Consider the following 22929-nt stretch of genomic DNA (forward strand, 5'->3'; position numbering starts at 1 on the left):
AGAAGGGTGGCAATTAAAGTCTTTCAGAGAAAAAGTAGAATTGCAGGAAAATGAAATAAGGCACCTATTTTGACCTTGCCTGAACCAATACACACAATGGGAATAAAAGTAAAATGTATTTTTCATTATTAACAAATTTAAAGCATAACACACCATGAAAGATATTTTATTAAGATAACAAAAGTCAGAAAAAGAAACTTTGATAAAGTAGAAATCAAGACAGAGGGATTTTCATTCCTAAAAATTATCTAGAAGTGTCCTGCTGTAATTGAAATTGCCAAAGGGCTTTTAAATTCCAGCAGTGAAAAACAATTACAACAGGAAAAGAAGTACTTGCAAAATATGCAACCCATAATTCCTCGCACACAGCACTTCAGTGCGCTGGAGAGCTCTTCAAGCTAGGCATAAAGCTTTTAGTAAATGTGCCGATATCCACACCCAAGATTAATTTATTAAGTTTTTGTTCTTCCCATTCCTAGGGAAGAAGGAATGTACTTGCACCACTCTTGAGTAAGTATGTGTTTGACTTACACGCAAGCTCAGGAGAGCACTACAGACACCATCATGGAAATTAATCCGAACGGCCTGAAGAGTTTTATTTGTCATAGTGGGAGGGGCTTTCAGGTAGTCCTGTCTTGCTCCAGTTAATGACAATCTGAAGATTAACGAGCGGATGTATAAGATCTGCAAGGACATCCAGCTGGAGAAGCTGGCAGCACTTTTGGGGCAAGCTCAGAACTCAGAAGGATCTCAGCAAACAGGAGAGGGCTCAGCCTAAAAGCCAGCACAACAACTTCAACAAAGCGATCAAAATTTCAACAAAAGTCAAGAAGGAAACCACGCGTGCAAATGTGAAACAGGAAGCCCAAGTGGCAACGAGCATCGAGGATAAAAAGTGGGTCACAGCAGGGGTCAACAATGCGAAGTTAGAGCAAAAAGCAAACTCCTGTCTGTGCTGACAGAAATGTGGAAGTAACTGCTCTGAGCTGTTCTTCCCTCGTGAGGCCCCTGCTGGAGACCACAAACTGAGAAAACCCGCTGCTGAAGAAGAGCACAAGAGGGCTACAGAGCATCACCTATGTGGAAGGGCTGAGGAAATGGGGCTTTCCTCTGCGGAGAAAATATAATGTAACAGCTAAAAAGTGACAAACTATTGCCACCTATCACTACTCTCACAAAAGGTCATTTTGATTTATATATGTGATGGTTTATATTGGATATCCAGGTATACTTTTTGTCAGGAGCAGCATCCCACTGCTGACTCAGGACAGGTTGTGCAGAGCACAGCAGGGGAGGCCCTGGTCTCAGCTCAGCACTCGTTGGCCTAGCACGGGGCCTAGCACCCTCCAGGCTCACTCCTCCAGAACTACATAACACCCTTCTCATTAATATTGTGGAGACACGGTGCTCTATGCCTCATCAATGAGCTTAATGAAATAGCCAAACATTGTTGGTTTCTTCAGCTCTACTATGAAGTTTGGTGACACTTGGGTTCACTGGGACAGTAACCCAGGAAAGCAAGCATGTGCACAGTCACTGTGTCAAAATCAGCTCATTTGTACAAATTATCGACAACAGCTGTAAGGTGGGTCTAGAAAAACACTGCAACACTTTATTATTCAAATAGAATTAAACTCTTTTAGAAAGATAGAAGTAACAGAAGGAAAACGTTGGCACACTGGAGATTAAGCTGAAAAGAAAATCCCTGCCTGTCATCTAGAAACTGCAAGCAGAAATCTGTTAAACAGTTCATTTGAGAGACCTTTCTGAAATCACAAACATTTCTTTTACAATTACAATCTACTTTAGAAACACACATGTCAAATCCAGTAGATTAATTTCAAGGAAATATACCAGCATTTTCAAATAATTTTTAATCAGCAAAAGACTGGTTGGGAACTTCACAACAGTGGCATTAAGCCATAAATAACAATTCATAACACATAATTCTGCTAACCCAAATAAGCAATATTAAAATATATTTACACTCACACCCCACATTCACATTTTGTAATGATTTTAAGATTCCACAGGCATCTGGAGTGCCACGCTTACAGATTATGCAAGTAATTACTCATGGCGAAAACAACGATGCAAGTGGTCTTTGCATATGCTTATTTAAGTTCACTGAAATTATGCAGTTTCACAATAATTTGACTCTAAAGTTCACTCACTTTTATGCACCAAACTATACATACTTGTCTGCATTCTTTGCCACTTTCGATATTAATTTAGATGTTGATGCTACTCTCAGCAGCTTGTTACGACTGTCATCCGAGCCCTCCCAAGCACTGTGAGGTTTTTCAGCAGTCAAGGATCTCTTTATGCTAGAAGAAAAAAAAATATATTTTAGCATGACAAGTTAATAAGATAACAATAACTGGAATGGGTATGCAACCAACAAGCAGCAGTAGACAAAAGCAGAGCTAGGTCTTCCTTCAAGCTGAAGCATGAAACAGGAAAAAAAGATTAGTCAAAAAGTTCTAATGGGATGAATGAAAACAATGGAGCAAGACAGTTGCCAAATGTTTTATCCATGCCTTTCCATTTTCACATGCTCTTACATAAAGGCTTGAACAAAAAATCTCTCTACTTCATTACAAATGAAGCTAACAAATTACCAAAAGGGAAAAAAGAGGCTATAATGTATTAGCCTTAAAGAATAAGTTTATAAAAATCACCTAGAAAAAAAGTAGATTTTTTTTTCACTGATTAACTGTTCATCAGCTTTAAAACACTAATTTCTGTGGTGGAACAGTTCTATCACACTATGATTTAATTTTATTTTTTTTCAGATAAAATCTTCTAAATCACATTTATCGCTTCAATCTTTTTCAAAAATGTCTGCAAACATCTTACATGAATAAGGCAGGCTAGATTTTGTCCAATGTTATAGACAAATCAATGAATTCTGATGTAGTTTTTCAGCAATCTCATTGTAGCCAATTTACACTAATGGCAACCTGAAAAGCTTTGCAGTCACTAGTTCATTAGTTTCATACTCATTTTAAAGCAGGGAAAACATTCAAACGTGATCAAGGCCATATTACTCAGCCAACTGACTTAGTCTGCATCTGTCCTGCTAACAGCGTTACACTTCATCCCATCCGAAATGCTTTTTGCAGGAGAAAGGTCTGATCTGCAGCCTCAGAACTGGCAAGCTCACCTCCACAACACCTCAAGAGGCTGGAAAAGGTCCTGTGACAAACACGTTAATCAAATCACATTAAACCATTAAGACGCTACAAAAGCATTTTTTTTTCCCCACACTGCAAAAGATTAGTATGCAAGACTTCAGACATACACCTGTACAGTGAGATACCAGGCAGAAGAACAGGCCGCAAGTTCAGCTTCAGACAATGTAGAGTTTGTGCAAGACATGGAGACAGAGCCTTTATGGAGTGTTATAACATGCATCAGTCAAGTGGAAATTTAAATATTTATTAGAACTGTGAATTCAAGCAATGCAAGACAACAATCTTGTGAATTACAGGAAATTTCAGAGGAATAATTTTCATTTATTTAAGAATTTGAGTCTCCTAAATGACAAACAGTAAAGAATGTCATGCTTCCTAAACAATAAGGTAACAATGAACCAAAAACAAAAAACAAAACCCAAAGAAAAACAACCAAAAAAAATCACCACCACCAAAAAAATAAAAACAAACAACACACCAAGTGATCTGGACAGTCTTTAAATCCAGAAATAATGACTCAAATCTTAAAATCCATTAAAAAAAAAATTCAATGCCCAATTTCCACTAAAATGAGCGGAAACACAGAGGCAATCCTAAATAAGCTCCTACCTTCAGCCAAGTCAAGCAGTTCTGTAATTTGGGTGTCAAAACAGAAGTGTGAAGAATTAGAATAAAAGCGAAGTGTCCTGCAATCTAGCAGGAATTGAAAAGGGTGGAGGGCAAAAAGAAAAAGCAAACAAATGGAAAAAAAAAAATCCAAACTGCAGTCACATTACAAAATAATTTGAGAAGAAAAACATACAAAAAGGTAGAGTTTCAGTAATACTAGCATTTAACAAATGCTGTTACAACACATAGCAAACAGCCATGTGCAAAATACACTCCACAACTCAGCTACTTCAGACAAAACATGTGACGTGTATTTTGAGAAAGATCAAGTCAGAATCATTGTTATTTATTTTTGAATGACTGATTAGAGGTAAATTAGAGGTAAAGTAGCTTTACCGTATAAGGATTTCAATCACTGAGAATAATCTTATAATCTTAAAACTTTACTCAAATAAAAACTGCATTTTTAGATATTTGCTGTGTTGCAATGCATTCCGAATGCATCTTCTTCCACACAAAAAATCACACGTTAACTTGATCATGAAATTAGAGCTATTTCACATGACTTGTTGTCAGATATGAACTGCGTATCATTTCAATCATTTTCTATCTCTGTACTGTGAAAACCTTTTAGCTGGAGCAGAACTCTTGCTTTCTTGAGTTTGCCTGTGTGTTTGGAGAGTCTGTGAGGAGGGCTGGGGAGAAGGTGATGCTTGAGTTTGTGGACTTTGATCATTAGAGTGAGATTCTTCTTTTTTTTCTTTCTGTCCTGGAGGTTTTTCCTTCTTTTTTTCTGTACCGCTGTAAAATAAAGTATAACATAGGGAGAAAAAAAAAAAAAAAGAGAACAAGCAAATAAATTAAAAAGGTGGGAGAAAATGCCCTCTACGAAAAGATGGGAGAAGCATGTCACAACATTATATATATGATCACTAAGAAAAAACTCTGTCTACTCACTCTGTTCAGATTAGCATTTTAAATAAGATTTGGCTGCCTTTTAAATAAGATTTTCTTACAAGCTCCAAAAATAAGAAAGGCAATGGAGGCACGGAAATCTGTTTACTTATTTTTACTGTGTAGATGTACTAAGTTTACACTGATTTAAGTACAACTTTCATTTCAGTACGTACTTCATGCTTGGGTGATGTTACAGCATTCAAAGCTGACACAAGATGATGCAGCAGAATTCAAAGGAAATTATCCCTGAAAATTCATCACAATTTTGATCTGCAGTTGAATGAAATTAGACTATCTTGCCACATCTTTAACACCACCAGTACAAAAGAGCTAAGAATCTCTTTATTTTCTAAGAATCATCTTTATTTTCTTATATTTATTAGGTTAACATTTCAAACGGCTTTAAATACATGTCATTCATTAAGGATCTAACCTAAGGTCCACTACATAAAGAGAAAGAGTACGTAAAAGATACTTGTATAGAACAGTGTGCTTTGCAATATACCAAATCACACAAATCATAACAGGACCTGAAAGAGAAGAGAATTCTATAGTACGTGGCATATTTTTTAAGACTAAAAAAAAAAACAACTCTTCCAAGATAAATTTATCAATGAAACAAATCAAGGTACAAGCACCAGCTAAAATAGGAAAAGAAGGATTTTTCTCTTAGGTTTCAAAATAACCTGCAAAGTAAAGAAATAAAGTGTATCTTTCTGAAGGGAAGTATTTAGATTTCTATTCCTTCACATCACTTCTCCCCCAACCCTTGTATAACCTTAATTGTTTTTCCATTTGCTTTTTTCCACAAAACACTATAAGTGAAAAACAGTAAGTCAATATTCAAAATAAACGAATGAAAGTGGGAGTTGATTTTAATATAACACTCATAGGACCCTCTTGTTTCATTTGTTACTCAAAGTCTGTCATCTACCACTGAGACAAAACCATCAACACTTCAATATTTCTAAATGCTTCCTAAGAAGCACTGAAGACCAGCTTAAATAAATTGCAAAAATAACATAAAACACCAACATTTAAGGATCATTTAGGTTTTCTTCTGTAAACCACATCAGCTAGTTAAACGCATCAATACAATACATCAACGTCACCCTTTCCTTTCAGAAAGATGAAAGCAAAACAGAGCATTCACATTTGTGTAAGGCATAAATGTGATCATGGAGAATAAAGCTTGAAGAACTGTGGGGTTTTGATTAACAGTTTATAGCCAGAATTCCCTCATTCACTAGAAACATAAAAATAGAGTTTTTTAAATCTGAACACTCACAATGGTAGATACAAAAGGGCAAAGGGGCACTAAGCAATCTTTTTCTTTTTTTTTTTTTTTCCCATTCTCTGGCAAGAAATGCAATGTAGAGAAATAAATTCCATGAATGTCTTATTACTAAAGAAAATAAGATGCTCTTTGTTCCTTTTGTGAGAGGTACACTTGCATTCATACTCTCCTAAATGTAACATTTCTCACAACGACTTCCATCTACTAGGAAAGAACTTTTTTTTTTTTATTCCTTCTTTTATTTTTTTCCCTCCATTTTCCCTTTTCCTCTATTCAGGGATTTCAAAATAGTTTAATTAGAGGAAAAGTGATGAGGGAAACAAGAGGAGAGAGAACACACAAATATAATGACTCCACTTACATAACTCCAGTTTGCAAGTCAACAAACAATGGTCCTACATGATTAGAACAATGGTCCAGCAGGCTCCATGTTCTGTTTCAGACGGCAGTATAGAATCATAATGGTTGGAAAAGACCTCCAAGATCATCTGGTCCAACCATGCCCTTACTACCAATGTCACCCACCAAACCATGTCCCTAAGCACCACGTCCAACCTCTCCTTGAACACCCCCAGGGATGGTGACTCCACCACTTCCCTGGGCAAGCCGTTCCAATGCCTGACTACTCTTTCTGAGGAGAAGAGCTCATCATTACATTATTTTTGCTACATCCTGTTTGCTCCCTGGAGCTCCCTGATAACAGGACAAGGGGAGGTTCAGACTGGATATGGATCCAAATTTGTTTACTGTGAAGGTGGTCCAACACTGGAACAGTGTTCCTCTTCCTAGAGGGGTGGTTGATGCTCCATGATTCTCAGTGTTCAAAAGGCATTTGGATAATAGCCTCAACAACATGCTTTAACTTTTGGTTAGCCCTGAAGTGGTCAGGCAGGTGGACTTGATCTTTGAAGGTCCTTTCCAGCTGAACTATAATAATGAGCCAGTGATTCTAAAATTCACCTCTTTATTCCTCCAGCAAGCTCAGGTGAATGCCATCTGCTGACAGCAGCATATCGCCTGACTTACCTGGTTCGTCTCATATTTTCTGTGTTCTTACCCAAACTCATTCAGCTCATCTGATCCACCTCCTAGAAACTATAGGTTCAATGTGAGAATCTCTTCAATATCTTCACTGAACTTGTCAGCTATAGGCTGTCCATTTCCATTTACCATTACTTTTCCTCCTTAGCTTCTCTGCATCTTTGAGTGCCACTGGACCACTGCTTGCTCTCAGTTGCAGCACGAGGTATACCTGGAGTTCCAATACAGTGTTTTTATTTGGCACCAGGTGGCAAATAGGCTTTTTTTTTTTTGGACTGCCATTTTAATTTGAAAGTAAAATATGTGGATATGTGGCAGTCTAGGTATTGAATATCTGTGTGCTGAATTTATTTGGTTTACTATCTCCTGTTAAAATATTCAGCTTAATCATATTATGACTGCTATTACTGAGTGGCTCTCCCGCTAAATCCTCTTGAACAACTAATACCTCTTGTGCAACAACTGAAACCAAATCAAAGACAGTACCTTTTCTTGTGGGTTTCTAAAGGCTAGTTGTTCTGGGAAGCAGTCATTTAATGCATCCAAAAATTCTTTCCAAATCCCAACTTGATGAGGCATTCCTTCAGTCCACATGTGAGTATTTGAGATCTATTACTATCCTAATTTTCCAGATTCTCCAATTTCACTTAGCCCAATGTTTCATCCCTTGGACCACAACACACTGGCAGTTACTGTGGAGGGTCATCATTCTGAAACACGAAGACTATTCTTACCAGAAGCTGTTTTCAGACAAACGTTTAGTCCTAAAGAAAATTATCACAAGTCTCTGTGACAGAGTACAGTACAAAGTAAAAACGTGTTTCCAACTCTAGTGATACACAAGGTGTGCAACATATTTTTTTGTTGAAAAGCGTTTCAGCACCTCTATCACACATCAGTTCCAGACTGTAGGGCTGAAATTTTCCAAACATACATGACTTCACCTCTGACAATGGGACATCATCTGTTTTTTTCACAGTGATGTTACTCTGTTTTTAGTGCTCCTGAAGTGACAGCTGAAATTTTAGCATACCTTTGCTGAAACAAGACACAATGCTGTTGTGCAGCTACTGAGCCATAAGATCATCTCCATAATGTTACTGTGTTCGGGTTGGTAGAACAAGGATTAAGCAGTCTAGGAAATGAAACTGTTTATTCATGGATGAAATCTCAGATATAGCAAGTTTACAGAGGCCGGAGCCCAAGAAACATGCAATATTAAGACTGCACAAACCAAAGACACTAAACTTCAAGAAAACAACAGTTTGGACACAAGTAGTACTCCTGATATATGTGACTAGATGTATGGCTACCTATATTTAGAACATGCAAAGCTATAGACAGGCTTTGGGGTTGTTTGGTAACTCAAGTGTAGTTCTACATAAACAGATGACCATTTCCACCTGCTGCACCAGTTGAACCCCCATCCTGAAAAAAGGCCTAGACAAGTCAAGGTGAAGTGTCCCACAATCAGGTGATACCCTCCTTTATCCTCTCTCCTTTTCATCATGACAAAAAATGTTAAAAACAGACATGTCTATCCTGACTTTATTAAGAATGTGGGACTATTGAAATTCAATTATGATTCCTAACCCAGACACTATTTAGTACTCAGCAGTTTTGCTGTTGCAAAAAGGAAAGAAAAAAATAACCACCAAAGCCCACATCTTCAGAGCCCGAGAACTGACATTTCCTTTCACCTTTCGTGAAATGGTATTTTTATAAAAGGGCAAACCTATTTTCTTCCAAATACCAGACACTTTTTTTTGGAAGACTGTAGAAATACAGGAGAACAGCTGAGCAGATAACTGAAGATGGGGGGCTTAAACCTTCCTGAAACAAGCCTTGAAGACAGCAGTCACGTATCTTTAGCTGCACGGGTAGTACAAAACCCTCCATCAGGACAATTTGTTTGGGGTCCCAGAAGAGCTGCCCTCCGCACATTGAGGTTTACCTATTTTGACCCATCCAGGTCTCCTTCTGAAGACCTTAACTCAGATGAAAGGGATGCCGGCCACTCCACTCTGTTCCTCTTATGTACTCAAGCGTGCATCAGCCAATGAATCAGGAAGGCGATTCAGCGCAAACGCAAACTGAACACTGCAGGAGCTGGACTGGCTCTCATCAACGTGCTAAGAGCCACATGGGTAAGATTAATGGAAAAGTGCTAACTAACAAATACCTTCCTGCAGGAATGTCTTTTGTCCTAGTGCCTGTTGTGCTAGTAGATAGAGACATACAGTGATCGGTTTCTAATTTATTGTAGAAAAATAAACATAAGTATTCAACAAGAAGATATACAATGCTACATGAGGGAGAAGAGTGAAGAACAGGGTATTACCCTTACTTTTCAAATTCCAAAGGGAACTAAAGCTTTTCCTGTTTTGTTCTTAACACAATCTGTATTTGCATGCAGCATTTTTATTCCCTGAAATGTATCATTTCCCTGTCCTGTTGTATAGCAAAGTATTTACATCCATACTAGAAGATAAAACAGCTACTGGAGTTACCGGAGTATGCTACAGAGGCCAAGAAGTTGTTCACATAATTTACACAATTATACATTAAGAGCATTCCCTGTCCTGTGGCTATACCTGGCAGCCTGTTCTTCCCAACAAATACGAATAATTGCAAACTATTGATTAAGCCATGTGATCACTATTTAACAGACCCACAGAAGGAGTAGTTACAGAAACACTTCTCTTGCTGTATGCAGCTGAAACCATTACATGGAGGGAAAAAAAGTTATTGCTTTGTGCATAGCAAACTTAAATTGCAAATATTTAATCAGTGTTATTTTCATACATTTGAGATCTGATACATACATACTTTACAAAGACTAAGACATATTCTGGGTTAAGATTTTAAATTTTAAAAAGTAAACTTCTATCTTAAAACTCACGATTGTTTCACAACTATTTTGCTATTGCCTGCTATTTACACTCAAGACAATGAAGTCACTTTTGTCCTTTAATTTCCTTGGGGAGGAAAAAAAAAAGATGCAGATGAATACTAGAAGGAAAAAAAAATTCCAGTCATATTGGAAATACATTTGCCCCTTCTGTCCTTTAGTGTGAATGCATTTGGGCAGTATACACTAGAAATAGTCTTCATTTATGAATTCCTTTTAGAACCCTGCTGTAAGCAGCCCAATAACATAGTACATTTCCAAAGCTTATTCTTGCCTCAGAGAGCTCTGCTGAAGGTTGTGCAGAGGCAAAAACAAACTCTTGCTCTGTTTCTTTTTGTTGTTGTTTGTTTTTCCATTTTGCTTTTTAAAATATAATTTCAATCTTAATAACAAGTCGGTACCTTTTTGCAGCAGATGAAAGAGTTTCTTTTCTGGCAACAGATACAGAAGAACTGTGGCTTGTTTTTCTGCTTCCCGTACTCCCATTGGTTATACAGGACATCGAGATAGCTTCTCGGAGGCTTGGCTGACCTAGAAAAAAAAAAGAGCGTAAGGGTTTACATCTGCAACTCAAAGATCCATCAGGAAAAAAAACATGAGCTCTCAGAGGTGGACCTGGTATCCCACAGAAGCAAGTTGAAATGCTCAGGACTACCATCCAGCTGGTATCCGGTGACATACTTTCACGAAAGACTTAACCTAGACAGCTGGAGAAGGGAGACCCAAGACCCTTAGAAAGGCAAGAATACACTTATAGGAGTTAGCCTCTCTACTGCCACACTGCCAGCAAATAGCTTACTTCAGTGACATGCCACATCTCTTTCCAGTTGTGATCCTCAGGAAGAATTATAGGTTATGGCTAGCCTTGGTAAATTGGTTAGCTTGGACAGCTGTAGCACAGCAGATCAGATTATTTCAACTTTTTTTCAGAACCATCACAGTTCACAAATAATACCACATGAGGTTTGTTGCTTTCAATTTGTATTTTTCACTGAAGTTCAAAGAAGTTGCAGACAGAAGCACTCTCTGTACTGAGACTTATTAAGTTATCCCTTAAGGAATATCCTTTAAGTAAACCCCTAAGGGTCATGATACTAAGGATTAAAAAGAAAATCAAAGTGTGTTTTTTTTTCTTTTTTCTTTTTTTTTTTTTTTCAGCTGCCCATTCCCATCTTAAGAAGATATCTACTTTTGAGCATATGCAATATGGTAAAATTATTTCCGATATAGCTTTCTCCACTGAACATCTGCCCTCTCCAGTGAATGTTGCAGACCCCCTCCAGGGATGAATCAAGATTGTGTATGTGAAGAAGGCTGTTTGTCAGATGCCCACTTCACTCATTGCAGAAGTTTGAAAATATGCAGTGAATGTGGGAGGGGACTGCAAGGAAGAGGGGGGAGCGAAGGCTCTTCTATTTAAAGAGCTGAATGCTAGCCTGGCAATTGGCTCCTAGACCTTCCTCTGCCACAGACCGTCAGTGAAATAAATAAAAGGCATTTTACCTAAACCTGACATTTCATTATTTTCCATTAATTGTCCCCCTCCCTTTTTTTTTTTTTTTTTTTTTGGTTCCTGTCTTATTTTTAAAGACATATACAGAAAAGAGTTTTGCCCCCTCCTCCGAGTTCTGAGCTTTCCCCTCTGAAGCATTATACGCACTGAAAAGAAATCTGGGCTACTCTCACATTAAGCATCCAAAGATCAGTGCTCACTTTTGACCCCTTCTCTGTGTCACATCTCCGTTGCATAAACAGCAAATTGCTACTGCATCTCAGGGGTTTGTGATGTCCAGTCACTCAGACTTCAGCAACAAGCATGAAGGACACGACTGACAGGAAAATTACACGTCTGTGTTCATGGCAGGCTTGGAATAGTGAGAAATAGATAAGGCATGAGGCCGCACATTGAAGATAAAAGTGACTAGTAAAAAAGCAGTCAGGAAGAATCAACTCTGTGCACGGAGGGCAAACTCATGAGGATGCATTATTAAAACCATACCAGCATTTGGTCAATTTGTCAAATTGCAGTTCTGTCAGGCAGGCTGAGAGACAAACTAATTCTTATTTTAAACAAGTTCTTTACATACAAGAGAGATCTGTCAAGGGAATATTAGATTTCAGAACTATTTGGATGAAGGCTGAAAAGGGTTGACACGCATCCTGCTTCAAACATACTGAGCAGCATGTGACCATCTGAAATTCGTATCAGAAGTGCCAAAAGGAACATGTGGAATATCCAAGGCAGAAATGAGATTAAAGGAGATCCAAACAAAGTAAAGACATGCTTAAGTGCAGAAACGCTGCAAAGATCATGGTTGTTTTTCCTAAATGCTGCACAAATCGGCTTTGCTTGATTCCTTCCAACCTGTACTTCTTAAAAATAACTTTATTTATGGTAGACATATTTGCAATATAGATTTTAAAGGTTAATGTAACGTACAAAACCACAAAAACTCAGAGTTTTACCCCTTTCTGTAACTTTAATGCGAGAACAAAATGCGAGCTTAAAAAGCACTTTTAGCATTAGAAGTCTATAAATTAACTTCTTTTATTTTCAGGGACAAAGTAAATCATCTTCTTTGTGGAGATGCATAATATCAAGGCCTATGATTCACTTTTGAACTGCATATGACCTTAACATCTCTGTCTGCTCGTCGTAATAGATCAATGCCTCTCCAACCAGCACTAGGCGCAGCTTTCCAGAAACGTGAATTGGGAGATATAATAATAGCAGCGATTCTCAGTACTGCTGGAAAAGCATTCAGTGAAAAGCATAAAGAACAGCAATACTTCCAACAAAGTACAGAAACTTTCTAAGACTGAAAAAAAAAAAAAAAAAAGCTCCTTTTTCTTAAGCAATAAGCACACTGATGTTTTGTTCACAGACAGTTTCTAGGATTCCCCCGCTAAGTAGGGAAAGTGCTGGTTCCATCTTGCATCCAGTGACACAACTGATCATGAGTAAAATTGCACATTATTGCATGCTCATGACAAGAATATGCTCTAATCCATGCAATGATGAATGCAATAATTAGGGGGGGAAAAAGTCCATAAGACAACAAGGCAACTGTTTGGGTTAGGTGCTTTTTGAGAAGGGGATTTTGATGGTAGATCTGCAGAATACCTCATTATTTCAACAAGTGCATGTAAAATTAAGTTTGAGATGAAAATTCTTAAATGAAAATAAAAACGATTTTTTTAAAATGACTAATGATTACCATAACGGAGATTTCCACAATCATTAATTTCTTGAAAACTGTAAAAAAACATTTGCACACAGACCAAAACAACAAAATCTGGGGAAAAAAATGAACCAGCAGATTTTTTTTTTTCAAGTATCAAAAATACATCAGCCTCTCTTAGAACCAAGATAAAATCTTGGTCAGTCAGAGTTCATTGTGCCACGCAACGCACAATGAAACAAAAAACATACACAAACAAAAAACATACACACACAAAAAAAATACTCAACACCCTTAAGAAATAAGCCCCCTTCCAGACTCTATGTATTACATCGCAACATGGTATTCTAAAAATGACCGTCAGAAAACCTATTTTTAAGAGGGAAAAAATATCAAGTAAATATCTACTTGCTTGTCAACAAAATATGTTTAAATTTTTAAGCTGTGGTGGAGAAGGAAGAAGGGACACTTTAAGCACCATGCAAGCCCCAGACAGCAGAGCATTAACACCTGGCTCCCCATGGGTTCAGACAGCACCAGGCTCTTTTCAGCCAGGGTCAGAGCCCTGGGGAAGCTGCTCCAAGCCATACAGTCCTCCTCGTGACTTTTAACCAGGGGATCTCTGCAGTCAAATCAGTTTGAAAATTAACTGCATCACAAGCTGTTTCTTCATGACAAAGATAGCTTTTCTTTCAGCAAAGCAGTGTGGCTTCAAAAACCTGTGAAATAATGAAGCAGCTCGGGAGAACACAGATTCCATGTCAATGAACAACTGAGTTGTCCCACCATTCAGATTGCATGTCTCTGCCAATATCATGTTGTACGTCTCTTACTAGCATAAATAGTCTGAAATTTTTCAGGCTGAACAGCACTCAGCTTTATCCGCTGGTTTGGAACAAAAGCCAGACATAAACTGAACGTACAATGAAAGCCAGCGCGTGGTAACCAGGATTAAAGCCAAATTGTCAGAGATCAAAGTGGTAAAAATGTCTTTTATGGATAGTAGATTCATCTCTGTTCTGATAATTTTCACAAAATATTATCCCTTGAGTTCAAAGAAGCATTTCGTTAACATCTGTCAAGTATACAAGTGTGTGAAAGAAAGATAAGTAGGATTAGAAAACACAAACCACAACAAACCAAGAATCTATTTCCAACCCTTTATCAGCCTCGATTAGCTAACTGGGGGAAAACTGAGGTACAGCTGTAAGAGACAGTGGGAAGTTTTGAAAATACATGTCTCGTGATAATTTTTCCTTCTAAACATACATATAACATACTAGAGCTGAAGTTAGTGATTCAGTTCTCTTCTCCAAACTGCTTATAGTTTATTATCGCCTTTACTTGTGGTAACTGGAACAATGATTTGCTGAGTATCTTCATATTTGCTGATCCTGACAGGTAAACTGCCTTCCTTCCAAAGAAATGCCAAACCTTTCTTTCACTTCTTAGGATAGTTTCAATTTCAACTAAGTGCAAGTATGTTAAAATACTTTCTCTTTACACTTCATTCAAATAGATTCAAAACAAAAAAAAAATTCTTTCTAAGAAAAAAAAGATTATTTTCTAAGATTTTTAAAAAAAAAACAACAATAAGGCTTATGATAAAGCCCTTCGACAATCTTACGATACTTTATTTTCAGCAAAACTTGGAAAAGATATCTAGATATCTCAAATAGATTACATACATAGGGGTTTTGTGCAAATAAGTCTGACGTCTTGAAGAACAGAAACACAGTTTAGTACTCATACCAAATAAATGTACAGTATTTGCTCAACCACACTATTAGTCATCAGACAACCCACACAGGTGAGCCACAGAAAAACAGACCTAAATAGTTCTAAGTGCAGCAGAACATAAGGTTTTATCTGCACTTCCTTCCTAAAAGAAAACCATCAAAACCAAACTTGAAAGTATGACAAATCCTAAACTTCAAGATGTTATAAGACATTGTACCAAAGCAGCTGTAGTCACTTCTTTGTTTCCAAAGTTTCAAAGAATGTCAAGTCACTCAGCTGATGGAAGACTGGCAAAGAAATGGCTTGGGAGCACTGAAGCGCCATTTGAGAAGAGTACTGTATTCTGAAGGGCAGGGAACAATTTCTTTGGTGTTAAGGTTTATTCAATTAGTTCACTTACACTGTCAAATTCTGATTGAGACATCTTAAGCAGCAAAAATGTTCTGTTCTTCTATCCCAGAAGCAAAAGCTACAGGTCAGGGTGTGATACCGCTTCTCCAGTAATGAATGATATGAATTAGGATAAAAAATAAATCAGCTTCCTTTACCACCTATGGGTTATACTTCATCTTGCTAATAATCCAATTTTAAAACAAAATTAAGTTTTGACAAACTTAGTATTCTTAAAACGATTACATCTACCTGAAAAAGCTTCAGATGCTTTTATTTTTTTTATTTTTAATTGAAGCCCAATTTCATAAATCTCAACTGAAAACTGAAAATAAACATTATCCCTCTTTTCCTATTAAAAGGAAAAGTTTAATAGAGGCATGTTAATGTGAAACAGTTTGAGGACATATAGCTAATGCATAAGTATCTTCAGATGCAAGCAAATCTCTCTCAATAGCTACGTTAATTACAATGTTAAGATTAATTAAGCATTTATTTACAGATTTCGTATGCATTTTCAGAGCTATTGACTGAAGCTGTCAATGCATACATTTCTAAAGTGTAACTGATCCTTCTAGACAAAAACTATTTTTTCAGGTGTTACATTCCCAAAAGTCCAGGAGAGTCACGCTGCTGCTCTGACACTTGGCTCTTTGGGCAGCAATTTTATAAAACTACTACCGAGGGAAACTGAAAACTTCCTCGGTTTGAGAGAGCCAACAGCTTATTAAAACAGCACAGACCTTTTCCTCCTCTCTCCCTACCATCCTATTATTTTGCTACACTTTTCCAAAGGCACCATCTACTTCCTCTTCCCATTCCAAGTGAGCTGTATCCAAGCAGAAGAAATAAAAATTTAACTGTGGTATTCTGAAACAATTTGATACACTCTGGCAAACAGTGATGAAAAAGCTACTCAAGTGTTATAAACAACAAGGCAGATTTTATTCTGAAAAAGCTAACTGCATCATTTAGCTACTCCAAGATTGCAATTCTTAGCTTGAGAAGCATCGTGGAGAATAGTAGTGCAGTAGCTCAGGAGAATTTGTCCACACTCTTCTTAAAAAGCACACAAATGCACAGAAGCATGTCCAAAATTCTAAGAAGACTATGGAAAACGAATAAGGGTACTACTGATCACCACAACTGAAAAACACTCTTCTACAGTTGCTTTGAGAATTTTTTTTTTTATCAATGAACAGGATTATCAGGTAACAGAAATTAAAAAAAATCTACTTTCCTCTTTTCTTTCCTCAACTTGGTTTATCTAGCTAATGCCCTTTAGTTCATTAACACTCTCTAGATTCAACTTCTCTGAATAGCTGAAGAACATCAAGAATAGTAAGAAAGACTACAGAAAGCAGAAGAAAAGGAGAAGACAAGAAAAAAAAAATAAGGAAGTAGTAAAGAGGAAAAAAAAAGAAAAAAATTAATGCAGAAAGAACAGATGGCACTAAAACCAGTACCTGGAAAACCCATTAAGACCTCAAGAGTGTCATTATTTGTTATGTGAGCATACAGCCTGCAGACTTCAATTGGACTATTCCCATGAGTAAAACGACACACGTATATGCTTGCCAAGTTAATCTTACTATCATGAATAAGGACCTATAACCTATCTCTCTGATGAACATTTTTTTATCTACAGTTCCATTTTCAGTTGTTTTAATGTTTAATAATGAGACAACATATATACCCTGTTATTAGAAAAATTATGCACACTAGAATGTTTTAAAAAGAAAATCACTAATAAAAGCCTATGTTATGCTTTCATTAATGAAGCTTACTGAACACCTGAAGTCAGTTTTTGTTAATATAAAATAAAATGACTTCATGTTATTGAAATGAAACCATTTTTGAGACAAGGTAAAAAATACATCGGAAGTGTTTTGTTTACATTAGTGCAATGAGATGGAATTTGATGCAAGATACTACTTCAGAATTCTTCCTATTGAGATGTTGAACAGACATCATTTCACACCTGAGAAGGGAGCAGAAAAGTAAGGCAAACTCTCCAGGTTACTATTAGAAAAATCCACTGAGCAAAGAAAAAAGAATCTGCATTTCCAATATGCAGCTGCTACTGCAGATCCCCAAGATCTCTGCCGTAAGTAAAATAAATGCCTCTTGGTCAGCCAGTCCACACTGTCATAAGGAGGCCCTCTCTGCAAATTGCCATCCACTTCTTGAACTTCACTTTGTGACCTAAATTTACACACAAGTTATTTGATATCAATTCTTGCCCAAGGAATAGGAAATATTTCCTATTTCAGGGGTTTAGCCTGTGTCAAGCCTCATCATTACTTCCAAGTCCAGAAAAAGGACATTAAATCTGTTTCTCTGTGGGCAGAGATCAGCTGTAACTTCTGGTAGATGGACACTTTCTCAGGCAAGAGCTCCTACCCCAGCAATATGATGAGTCTGAGCTATTTTACTGGTGCCATTGTGCACCACAAACTTGTCTCCACACCCAGAGCCTGAGGGATGAATTCTCCCGTTACATACATTTTGACACCCTGAAAGATTTTAATAGGTTTACCAGGCACCAGCTGTGAGCCAATCTATCTTGCTGGCAGCCACAAGTACCAGACTGCTTTATGCTTTCCTTTTCTTCAGTGTCCAGGTAATCTTTGTTTTGGGAACTTTTTGTGAATGTTAACAGCATCAATCATGCATCAACAGCAGAGACATGTGGCAACAAGAGCACAGAGCTGCCAAAAGCAAAGAACTTCCCAAAGAAATACTTGCCAAGACATCTATAAAGCAAAACAAAACAAAAAGAAAAAAACAAAACACCAAAACCCCAAATGCTCCCACACACTACAACCCACCCTACCTGCCCCCCCTTTCCCCCCCAAACCCTGTAGCTGCTGGGGACCTGTTCCCTAATCATCCCCTTTCACATTTCTAAGAATGTTCAACGTGACCTTCAGTTCAGACCCGACTATTTTGCTGTTCCATAGTTATCCTTAGCTGAGAGCAGAGATACAGAAGTAATATCAAGGCCTTTTTATTTTGAAAAGACGTTCTCTATTCAGAACGGCTTTACACTGAGCAATACTAAACAGGAAGACAAGCCACATCAGAACACTGTCTGCTTTTTGCGTGCAATAGCAGGTGTGCTGATTCTGCTGCAATCCCTGCTAGAAGAGATTGCAGTTTCTCTCTTACAGTGTCTCCACTTCATGTTCTACTAGGAGGCACTAAGGTGCCTTAAAAACCTCACCCTCTGGCTTATCTCATACAGTTTGCAGATCACCTAGCACCATATGAAGAGCAGTTTGCTTGAGTCACAGCTAGACAGCCAAAATTGCAGGTAGTAATCTACTAACTAATAGCCCACGGAGTATAAATAAAAATCTACCAATGCCTATGTCAAATTGTTCACCGAAGACTGGACTATATTCAAACTAAGCATGCAATAAAAGTTACCTAGAAAAAAAGAAAAGACTGCAAGAATAATACAAGGAATTCTAGCTTCAGCTATGGCTGATGCAATCAATCAATCAAAAATAAAGGGATAAGAAAAGTAAGAACAGAATTGGCTCACCAGATATGCAATGCAGACAAACTAACAAAGAGGAAGAGATCTGTTCCTACACCAAGTCGGTCTATCAGCTTCAGAATGAGAAAAGTCAGTTGCAAAATGATCTGTATTTGCCCCCTTCAGCACGATTTGGCCTGTTCACTACACTTATTTTGAGCTTATGAAAAATCTCTCTTCAAAGACACTGATGAGCTGGTTACAGAAAAAATTGAGAGGTTTTAGAAAACATTTAGAAAACAGCAGCAAGTAGGAAAGACTCATTCAAACTGGGTTAGATGTCTGCTACTCAGATTAAAAATCTGTTTGATGGAAAGATTCAAGATGGCTTTTTCGGGTACTGTGACTTTTGCAAGTTCAATTTATTTCAGAAGTATTTATCTCACCGTCTTGCCATACTTCAAATTAAACACCTCTCGCAATTCAAAAATACATATGCATCTTTTTTTTGTTGCTCATTAAGGTCAGCGTGCAATCAAGCACTGCTGTAGAGACAAATACTTCTGTGAACCAAAGCCTCAGCTTTTTTTTTTAATTAAAACTGTCTACAGTATTATAAAAAGCTATGCATGATCTTGTTTTAGAATGTTTATTAAAATATCAATGTTTAAGTTTAAATCGATACTAATATCAAGTTCATTCTTAAAGTCTAATTTCAACCTTGTAGAAAATTTCAGTGACCATACGTGAATGACCTTTTTCTTTGGTGACATCCTCATACTATCTATCCACAACTGCTTTCATGATAAACAGTGAAGCTAAGGTGTCGCCTGGTAGTATGAGTTAACTGAAGACAATAGGGACACATCCTCCACAAATTAAATACAGTGCCAATTAGTCATAATTCATTTATGCTCATTGTATTAGCTCGTACATGTACATTTCTCCCCCACCCCCACCTCCATCTTCAGTTACGTGCTGCTGTCATTAATTGCTAGAAATGTAATATCAAAATGCTGAAGGTATTTAGATCCTCCATCCTTTCCCACCCTGGGGAATAATTATTTTTCATTGAATAAATTCACCTGGAGAACTCAGTATGGCCACAAGGCTCCCAGAGTCTGTAAGAAGATGGCCCCAAGGCATTCTGCAAAACTCTGCAAGCTTGCCCTGCCTGTGAACTGCATTTGCTGGATATTAGACAATTCCAAGCCAAAGGTCTTTATAGCCGTATTTATGCACATCCCAATTCCTCTGCATGTAAATAGGAAGAATAAGGTTCTATATTGCATTCATTTTGCCCACAGTTTTCCACAGACATTTTCTTTCTGTCATAATGGACAGCAGACAGCAAAGATTGATTTAGCTGAAATACTTGCTTGAGCTTTATTTAAACGGAGTTAGACAAGGAAGTCTCAATCTTGATGAGACCAGAGATGCACATCAGGCAGATAAAGCTGCATTTATAAGCAGGGTTGACAACAGTCTACCATTTAGCAAGTATGAGAGAATGGCAGGATTCAGAGTCCAAGCCAATTAAGTGTCATCACTTCCTTCCATCTGGCAGAGAGACTGCAAAAACACTTAATTAAGGAATTTGATCTCCCTACCACATCCAAAACAATTCAAACTTTCAGAATTTTCAGCTTTTGCATTTTCAACCTGTATAATGCAGCCACGCAAACAAACATATGCTCTGGTGTGTCAGTTCAGTGTTATGCTAGTGTCGGTTTAATGGGTGTACTTCAAGGCTGACGTATAAGGGTTGAGCACAGTGAATTCTGGGCTGCATGGTTTCATAGGGATAAATGCATTTATGGTGAACTAGAACTGTGAATTATCTGAAATATGACCTAACCTTTTATTTAATCATAGGCCTAACATATATCACCTATGTACACAGCTGTAGTTCTCTCTCTACACACAATTTTAAGTTGGAGTAAATCCCAATAACAATGCAAGTACTTCTCCAGAACAGAAAAGGAAATGCTCATGGAAAAAACACGATGCATTCAGGCACACATGTTTAAATTAGTGCAAACAGCATCTAGTTTCTTTCCTTTTAAACAATCCTATATATTTCAAAGTTACAGTGTAAAGGTTAGCTGCTAGCCACTAGCCCAAAGAGATACTACTAAATGGATGTCCACTTCTTATAAGAAACCTACTCGTGTTCATCCTTGTAGATGAACAAAAATAAACTAGATTCAGAAAACTTCCATTTATTTTTTAATTAAGAATTGAGGAGCAGGGGGAAGCGTAGCCTTTAATACAGCCCTTCAGCTGAATAACTTATAGATGAAGTCAAAGCTCAGACTCAGAGCTCCCCGTAAGCTTCAGAAACCCTGTTGTCAGCTTAAAGACCGCACCTGTAAAGCAGTCCACTGTTTAAATTAAATGAACCTTTTGACAAGAATTAAGGTAAATTTCCAGTGGCCGTAAGTACATATAAATGTTAGAAAACAGCAATATTATTAAGCATATTTCAAATAGCTATTAGCCATATACGATAAAGCCTACAATAAAAAAAAAAATTACCCTGTCCCTCACAAAATATACTTGCTTTTCCAGATGACACAGAAAAGGGGGAAAAAAGTCACCAACAGAGAACATTCTACATGATAACATTTTGACTCTAGAAAGAGTTTACCAAATATGGGCTTACCCTTACTTGGTGCTGATTTTCTCACAGAAGCTACATGGTCTTCAGAGATAGCAAGGCGCCTTAGCACATCAGCCAGCGCTGCTTTTAGGACAGTGATTTCATCTTCTTGCTGCTGAACTCTCAGCTCTAGGGCTGAAAGTCGGTCTTGGACATCAGATGTGCTTGCAGCTGAGATGCTGTCATCTGTATGGAGGGGAAAGAGAGTAGAAAGAGTTTTAACTCTTTTGTTCTAAACCAAAAGCCGTAGAAAGACACTTACAGAATGAGTATGTCTGTCCCATCATTTTGAAGTACTGAAGATGAACAAACATGTTCAGGCAAAGAAGGAAGGGATATTATGTTAAATGTATCATATGAATGCTTCAAGAGAGAAGTGCAGCTAATCATTAGCTTAGACAGAAGGCTTAAGTAGCATGGTTCTACTACAGTCAGAAGAGAAAATTACTTTCTGTTAAAAGTGTAGAAGGAAAAACATGCTTACCAGTAGAAGAAAGACTGAAATCAAGTTTATTTACATAGCCAACTGAATTACCCCCAAATTATAAAACTAAGGTTAAAATTTGCAATATATTCTTTTAGAACTGTTCAAGAATTTTATATGAGGTCTTTAGTTTTAAAGCAAGATATAAAATTATAACAAATATATCCACAGTTGAACATCCTAGTATTGCTAGCCATGATCTAATTGCATCAAGTGACAATCTCAATTTAAATGGCCTAGATCAGAGTTCTTAACTCCAATCCCTTCTCTGTACTTTTTTCAGATCACCACCCTGCATGGGCCAAAAAATAAAAAAAGAGAGAAAGAGAGAGAGGGAAAAAAAATGACATTATAACATTTGGCCTGACATGAACAAAAGTAAATACACTACAAAAAGGTTCCAAAAACTTATTTGGCCACACAAAGATAGATTAGCATTGAAGGCGCAATCCAGCCAAATCTATTCTTCAGTGGTAAAAAGGAAATTACAGCTTCTGCATATTCTTTGCCTTTGACAGTTCTTTGCATTACTTCTGCCAAGCCAGAATAACACATAACAGATTTTTATATTTGGCTGTTCCAATAAGTCAGAGTCCAACCACTAAAAAAGACCCATAAAAGAATATGTTGCTCAATCAAAGTACTGAATTCCTTATCCATCCTCATTTAGGCTTACTAGAACTCAAGATTCAACAGGTTTACAAAATTTTTTACAGCCTGAGTTCTACAAAGAGACACTATGAGTTCATATTTTATGAAACATATCAAAACAGAAAATTCACACATAAGGGAAAATAGCTGGATGTTATTACTGTCAATTTACAATCTAAATTTTAGTTCACTAATGTGATGAATACCTAACAAAGGAAAAATAAGTTAACATAAAGCCATAGCCTTAAAACTCTATTTTTGACTAAATTCCTTAACCTTTGAAATACCTGTATAAGGGCATCACTCTTAAAGTGAATGTTTCAT

The 22929-nt window shown here is 37.3% G+C and overlaps 1 protein-coding gene across 16 annotated transcripts in view; it reads right to left on the reverse strand.

Moving 5' to 3' along the window:
* Positions 1 to 22929, reverse strand: part of EML4 (EMAP like 4) — a 158639-nt gene that overhangs the window by 50758 nt on the left and 84952 nt on the right. For 11 of the 16 annotated variants that reach the window (XM_083828848.1, XM_083828846.1, XM_083828859.1 and 8 more), the window contains 4 exons: positions 21474 to 21656; positions 10414 to 10543; positions 4434 to 4607; positions 2199 to 2327 (listed from right to left, as the gene is read on the reverse strand). In XM_083828848.1, the coding sequence (XP_083684974.1) occupies positions 2199 to 2327; positions 4434 to 4607; positions 10414 to 10543; positions 21474 to 21656 (616 nt within the window). The remainder of the gene's footprint in view (positions 1 to 2198; positions 2328 to 4433; positions 4608 to 10413; positions 10544 to 21473; positions 21657 to 22929) is intronic. The other 5 variants (XM_083828851.1, XM_083828850.1, XM_083828849.1 and 2 more) reach the window with 2 other exon arrangements.

Source organism: Anser anser (assembly GCF_964211835.1).
Source record: "Anser anser genome assembly, chromosome: 3".
NCBI classification, from domain to species: domain Eukaryota; kingdom Metazoa; phylum Chordata; class Aves; order Anseriformes; family Anatidae; genus Anser; species Anser anser.